Source organism: Terrapene carolina, unplaced genomic scaffold (genome assembly GCF_002925995.2).
Source record: "Terrapene carolina triunguis isolate 2854851 unplaced genomic scaffold, T_m_triunguis-2.0 Scaffold30588, whole genome shotgun sequence".
Lineage (NCBI taxonomy): Eukaryota > Metazoa > Chordata > Testudines > Emydidae > Terrapene > Terrapene triunguis.
In genome coordinates, this window is record NW_020694939.1 from 1 (window position 1) to 7,525 (window position 7,525).

At 51.3% G+C, this 7,525-nt stretch overlaps 1 protein-coding gene across 1 annotated transcript in view; it reads left to right on the forward strand.

Moving 5' to 3' along the window:
* Positions 1 to 45: 45 nt before the first annotated feature.
* Positions 46 to 7,525, forward strand: part of SGF29 (SAGA complex associated factor 29) — a gene marked incomplete at its 3' end in the record, with an annotated part of 12,403 nt that continues 4,923 nt past the window's right edge. Inside the window, exons 1-2 of the mRNA XM_026662824.2 lie at positions 46 to 121; positions 405 to 480. Coding sequence (XP_026518609.1) covers positions 47 to 121; positions 405 to 480 — 151 coding nt within the window. The remainder of the gene's footprint in view (positions 122 to 404; positions 481 to 7,525) is intronic.

Sequence of the window (7,525 nt, forward strand, 5' to 3'; positions counted from 1 at the left end):
GGGGGCTACTCCAGTGACTAATTCTTTTCCTTCCCCTGTAGCCACCATGGCTCTGGTGTCGGCTGATTCGCGCATCGCGGAGCTCCTCGGGGAGCTGCACCAGCTCATCAAACAGACGCAGGTAACGTGGCCCCGGGGGCCTTCCCAGCATGCCCTGGGGCTGGTGGGAGCTCGGGCCTGAGGGGCCTTCCCATCATCCTCTGGGCTTCCAGAAGTGGGATGCCTTCTTGTTCTCTGGGATTGACTGAGGAGCCCTGCCAGCCCCAGAGGACTCTGGGACAAGGGAGTTGGCTTAGGGGAACCATCTCCTTTGGTTGGAGGTGGGGCGTGGGGCCACCTACCCCTTCTCTGTGACAGGGAGCCACAGGCCACCACCCCTTATCCCCTTCCCTCTGTGCCCCCAGGAGGAGCGGTCGCGGAGCGAGCACAACCTAGTCAACATCCAGAAAACACATGAGCGGATGCAGACAGAGAACAAGAGTGAGTGTGGGGGCTGGGAGCCAGGACTCCTGGGTTCTTTCCCAGGCTCTGGGATGGGAGTGGGGTCTAATGGGTCAGAGCAGGGGATGGGGGGCACTAGGAGCCAGGACTCCTGTGTGTCAAGCTGTCCTGCAGTGACTTAAGCGTGGGTACCAACCTCAGGGCAGACTGTTCGGAGCCAGGGCCCAGACCTCAAATTGTCTGTGAGTTCTGTACTTGCATTTCACCAACCAAGTATCGAATATCAGCTCCTCCGGAGTCACGGACAGCCCCCTGGGGCGCTCGTCTGTCCCCAAATCACAGCAACATTCAGGTTACTCCCTGTCCCAAAGGACCAGTCACTCACCCCAGGTCAGCTGCACCTCAGATCTCACCCCAGACACAACGTTGTAGCCAGTCCTACAACAAGCCAGCTACGGTTTATTAAGCAGGGAAGGAAAGCAGGGCGTTACTCCCCAAGTAACACTGGACCACACACACACGAGTTCCAGTCACAAGTTCTCAAAGGTGACAGAGGTTCCTGTGAGAAGCAGGCTCTGCATGGCCATTGGGGCTATCCCAGGACGATCCCCCGGAACCAGACTGACCCTGGACCATGGCTGAGCTGGCACCTGCTGTGCCCCCATCACACCCCACATCGTCACCGACCCTCCTGAATATGCCCCAGGCTCCCCGTCCCCTGTCTGCCGCTACAGTTCGTTTCCCCTTGGTGTGGCCTCTTTCCACGTCCGACTGCTGCAGAGCTTAGCACCAGCGTAACCGCCTGGGTGGTCCCTTTGGTTCGGTGCAACCTATTGGCAGTGAGTGCTCTGTTCCGGGGGGAGAACACTGTCTCGAAACCCCCTCACACACCTCTGGTAATAGCTGGCAAGACCAGTAAAGGATTGGACCTGAGCCTTGGTTTGTGGGGCAGGCCAGCTCCGAATGGCCTCTACCTTCAAAGGGTCATAGAATCACAGGACTGGCAGGGACCTCATGAGGTGTCTAGTCCAGTCCCCTGCCCTCGGGGCAGGACGAATTATCTAGGCCATTCCTGACAGGTGTTTGGAGATTTTTAACAGCAGGTTAGACAATGATGGAGATTCCACAACCTCCCTGGGCATTTATTCCAGTGCTTAACCACCCTGACAGGAAGTTTTACCTAATCTCCAACCTAAGCCTCCCTTGCTGCAATTTAAGCCCCTCGCTTCTTGTCCTGTCCTCAGAGGTTAACAAGAACAATTTTTCTCCCTCCTCCTTGTAACAACCTTTTACATACTTGAAAACTGTTCTCGTGTCCCCTCTCGGCCTTCTCTTCTCCAGACGAAACACACCCAGTGTTTTCAATCTTCCCTCATAGGTCATGTTTTCTAGACCTTTAATCATTTTTGTTGTTCTTCTCTGGTCTCTCTCCAATTTGTCCACATCCTTCCTGAAATGTGGCGCCCAGAACTGGCCACAAAACTCCAGTTGAGGCCGTATCAGCATGGAGTAGAGTGGAAGAATTATTCCTTGTGTCTTGCTTACAACACCCCTGCTAATACCTCCCAGAATGCTGTTTGCTTTTTTTACAACAGCGTTACACTGTTGACTCATATTTAGCTTGTGGTCCACTCTGACCCCCAGATCCCTTTCCGCAGTACTCCTTCCTCGGCAGTCATTGCCCATTGTGTATGTGTGCAACTGATTGGTCCTTCCTAAGTGGAGTACTTTGCATTTGTCCTTATTGAATTTCATCCTATTGACTTCAGATGATTTCTCCAGTTTGTCCAGATCATTCTGAATTTTAATCCTGTCCTCAAAAGCACTTGCAACCCGTCCCAGCTTGGTATCATCTGCAAACTTTATAAGTGTTCTCTCTATGCTATTATCTAAATCATTGATGAAGATATTGAACAGAACCGGACTCAGAACCGATCCCTGCAGGACCCCACTCGTTATGCCCTTCCAGCATGACTGTGAACCACTGATAACTACTCTCTGGGAACGGTTTTCCAACCAGTTTTGCACCCACCTTATAGTAGCTCCATCTAGGTTGCATTTCCCTAGTTTGTTTATGAGAAGGTCATGCGAGACAGTATCAAAAGTTTCATTAAAGTCACAATATACCACATCTACTGCTTCCCCCCATCCACTAGGCTTGTCAGCCTGTCAAAGAAAGCTATCAGATTGGTGTGACAGGATTTATTTTTGACAAATCCATGGTGACTGTTACTTATCACCTTATTATCTTCTAGGTCAGGGGTAGGCAACCTATGGCACGTGTGCCGAAGGCGGCACGTGAGCTGATTTTCAGTGGCAATCACACTGCCTGGGTCCTGGCCACCGGTCCGGGGGGCTCTGCATTTTAATTTAATTTTAAATGAAGCTTCTTAAACTGTTTAAAAACCTTATTTACTTTATATACAACAATAGTTTAGTTCTAGATTATAGACTCATAGAAAGAGACCTTCTAAAAACGTTAAAATGTATGACTGGCACGTGAAACCTTAAATTAGAGTGAATAAATGAAGACTCGGCACACCACTTCTGAAAGGTTGCCGACCCCTGCTCTAGATGTTTGCAACCAAGCCCACTGCCCACCCTGTGTCCTAGGTGAGGTACCTCTGTGGCCCCTGGCTTGCATGTGGACACCTGGCTTCTCTGAGCCTCTGCAGTACAATTCCCACATCGGCCAGGAGTCACTAAACAGTCAAGTCGTCTACATAGGGCCTTGAGAAGGTCTGTGATCCCTGCAGCACCTCCTTGAGAAGCCTCTGGAAGGTGGCCCCCATATTAATTAACCCTAAACTCCTACAGGCCGGACTCCGCTCTGAAAGCTGGCTTTGCCTGGGAGCACCCTGAGGGAATTTGCCAATACACTCGAGTCAAAACCAGAGTGCTTCTGAATCTTGCACCCCCCGTTAGATCCAGACGGTCCGTTATCGCGGGTGTGGGCTACGGGTCAGGTTGGGTGATGGTGCTCACCCTTCCAAAATCCACACACAAGCTCATGGGTTTAGGCCTTTTAGGTACCTTCACCATTGGAGACGCCTGGGGCTTTTCGACTCAGTCACCCCCACCTCCAGCGTGCGGTCCACCTCCTTCTGAATGCATCCTTGTGTCGCCCCTTTGGCACTGTTACCCACACACTCTGGGGCACCCACCCTTCCCTTCCATGGGCTCAATGCGTAACCCGGTTAATTTAGACACCTACCCTTTCCCGTTCCTGGGGCTCGGGGCGAAACACGCCCCCCCCTTACCCTGTTCCTGGGGCTCAAGGCTTCATTGTACCGTGACGCTCTCCTGGCAACAGAAATTATTACGTGACCCCAGGAAGGAGGACCAAAGCGTAAGCCCAGCCGAGCCCAGCTGCCTGGCACAGGGGGGCCAAAGGGCTTCAGCCCCAGGTGGGGGGGTCTGTAACCTGAGCCCTGCTACCTGGGGCTGAAGCCCTCAAGCATGGGCTTTGGCCTGGACCCCAGCAAGTCTAACACCAGCCCTGGGGACCCCATTAAATCAGGGTCGCAACCTGCTTTGGCGTCCCGACCCACGGGTTGAGAACCGCTGAGCTAGAACCGTACCTCACATGGCATGTTTTACATCCAGTATCACAGTTCTATCGAAATGATGAACGTGGGGGTCCAGGGCGCTCCCCCCGAGGTATATGTGTCACACCAATCAGGCCCCACCACCTTAGCTGAATTAGTTATGCAACTGTCAGCTCCATGCGGCCCCTGGGAGTAACCCCCTTCAGTGTGACATCCTTCCGTGACGACTGCTCTCTCTCTTTGGGGGTAGCCTCCTCGGACCGCACCTCACTGAGCCTTCAGCACGCTTGTCTCTCGCCGTGGGCCCCCACCCCCAGAGGAGCGATGCCCCCGCTCTCCAGCCTGCAGGGACTCAGCCAGCGTCACACAGGAGGGTTATTGAACATCTGAACCCAGCCCTTGGGCCTGGCCACTCTCAGCACCATCCAGCTGGGTCTGTCCCAGTCCCGATGGGCTCCGGCTGCTCTCTGCCCCCCAGTCCAGCAGCCCCCTCCTTCCGGCCGACCATCCTTCACCAGCCGTGGGTGTTCCTTGGCCTCTGCCCCTCTGCAACGTTCCTTTCTATAAATACCGCTCAAGTGCTCATTAATCCTTTCCTGCCTAACGCAGTGTCCCCCTTTTTAACACAATACACAACGCTAGCCACAAGACAGACAGACGCACACGCAGCACCATCTTCATGGATCTACTGTGGTGATGGTATTCTGGGTTGCTTTTCAGCTGGCGCCAGCTTTTCCTGAAGTTCTGAAAGACAAAAAGAATATTTTTCTACCCCCTTTAGGAGGTGTCAGATTATTGCTTAAAATACCCCTTCCTTTTACAGATCTCCTTGCTGGCGGCAGGCAAACAGAGGAATTGCCCCCATACTTTCCTGTGTTTTGTTCTATAGGCAGGGGATCATCCCACTGCTCAGTCATGAAATTCATGCCTCAGTTTCCCTTTTTATACAGCAGACCGGGTTTGTAATGTTTCTCCGCTGTGCCAAGCTCTATGTATGTATTCATAGGTAATAGCTGAGAAGCATTAGTAGCATAAAGCTTTTTAACCTGCGGTGTTTTCCCAATAACCGTTTCTAGCAATAACCTCCTGTTACAGGTTTTTCCCAAAATCACACACATTATACATTGTTACCGGGTTACTCATTAACATTTTAGTCAATTAGGCAATAACGGCCATCGCTGGTAAAATGAGGGTCTGGCTAGAGAATCTTGCCTGTATGCTCGGGGTTCTGCTGATCGCCATATTTGGGGTCGGGAAGGAATTTTCCTCCAGGGTAGATTGGCAGTGGCCCTGGAGGTTTTTCGCCTTCCTCCGCAGCATAGGGCAGGGGTCGCAAGCTGGAAGATTCTCTGCAACTTGAAGTCTTTAGATCACGATCTGGAGACTTCAACAGCAGAGTTAAGGGAAAGTGGGGGGGTCAGCTTTTGTGGCCTGCATCATGCGGGAGGTCAGACTAGATGACCATATTGGTCCCTTCTGACCTTAAAGTCTATGAGTCTATGAGTCTATGAGTATCCCAGTGTTTAACCTTAACAACATCATTAGCATCAAATCTCTGACAAGTGGGTGTGTATAAGTATCTTGTTATACCGCGCCGTTTATTTAGACAATCTGTCTCTGAGGCCAGTGTGTTCAGTACCCTCTTGGAATCTGTCTAGGCTTTCATTTCATTCTGTCCTGGGGGTTGGGCAGGGTACATTTTTAAGGGACTGTTGCCTGCTACGGGTTAACCTGTCCCTCAGTATCAGGACTGACTTGTTTCCCACCTCCCTTTCCTGGAGGGTCAGAATCTGAGCCCTGCTTAAATGCTGGCCAGGTGCCTCCCTTATCCGCACCCCCGTGTGTTGCCATGGATGGGCAGTTCTCTCCTTCCCCATCAGCACAGACACCACTGCCTGCTGCTTTTCCTTGGAGATTTTGAAAACGGAAATAAACAATTTCTAGCCGCCTTCCAAGCTTTCAATTGTGAGGAATGGAACCATTTTAACCATGGCTTGTTGGCTTCTTTGACCTTTTTTCTCCCCCTGGTATGCTGTTGGGCTGGCCTTTTTCCGCAGCCTCATTTAAAGTCCGGGTTGCACCTTGTTGTCTCTCTGTTTGGTTTTTTAAAGCACACAGCCATCTGAAAAAGGAACCCACCTGTCCCGGCTCCTTTTGGAGCCTGTGCAGGGTTTGAATTAAATAGCGGGTTTTGTTTACGTTTCTTTTGCCGCTTCTCCGGTATGCACTGCATGTGTCATGGGAAAATGCACATTCCAGCCCTGGCTGAACTTGTATAACATTGTATTAGCCGGACCCGTTTTTACAGATGGTGTAACTCTTTCTTTTGTGCTCACGGAGTTTTCATGGACCCTTATCAAAGGGACAGTCTGATTCCTCACAGCCACCTTACGGCTCAATGTTCCTAACTTCGCTGCTGTGTGCACCTCACCCCCGCGGGTGCAGCAGAGGGGCACTCCTTTCATTTCATTACTGCAGCTCTTAGCCGCTGTTTTGTTACCAAAATCCAGAATCTCTCCCCGTTCTCCTGGTTCTGGCTGCCCCAGCCACATCCTCTGGTCCTTATTTAAAATATTAAACTTTATAAAGCATAGAAGTACCCAAAGGGTTAAATGCTAAATACCAAAGCCAAACCACACTGGTGTGTCTGGCAAAAGTGTCTGTCAGTTTTGCAGCTTTGAATGAGAGATTCAAATGGATTTTTAGTGGCATTGTTTAAAAATACCAAAACCAATTCCATCTTAAACCTACAAACCAGGAGTGTCGGTTTGTCTCTCTGCCTGCAGTAGTTATTTACAATGGATTGCTCACAGACCATTTCCTTGGAAAAGGGCCCATTTGCCTTCAGAATGGCTGCAAAGAAACCAAGAATTCTCTTCCTATCACACTTTCCCTCTTTAACATTTCCACAAAGTTCAACTGCTTAATTCCCCCCTCCCCCCGCCAACTCTGTAGAGTTAACTTCTCCCTCTCTTTCCTTAAATCCCTCATCTCCCAAAGTGACACCTGCCTCACCCAGATATCACCATTCCACGGAGCATCCCAGGAGTCTGTATGGTGCCAGCATGTGCTCCTCTCACTCCTGTCACTATGCCCAGCGTGTTCTCCAGTCTCTCTCCGTTGCCTGTCTGCTTCTCAGGGCCCGATCCTGCTGTTCTTGCTGAAACATCCCTCCCCTGGGCACGGGCCTCATCCCACTACCCATTTAGCAAGGAGGGTGGGTTCCTCAACTAGCCCCCAGCCCTCCTGGTCCCTTTTCATCCTTCCCTTTCCCTCTTGTTGTTCTGGGGAGGTCATTCTGCCAGGAAGGTGGCGATCCTTTCTGACAGAAGGCACTGGTACTCTGCTGTTCTTTATTGTAGACTCTTATCAGCTCAGTCCCAAAGACCTTAGGCTGCCCGCATTCTGCACCAACTCGGTTACCCACACACTCCAGGGCACTCACCTTTACCCTGGGCTCAAGGTGTAACCCAGTTAATTTAGGCACCGCTGACCCTTTCCCAGTTCCTGGGGCTCTGGGCGAAAGGCACCTACCC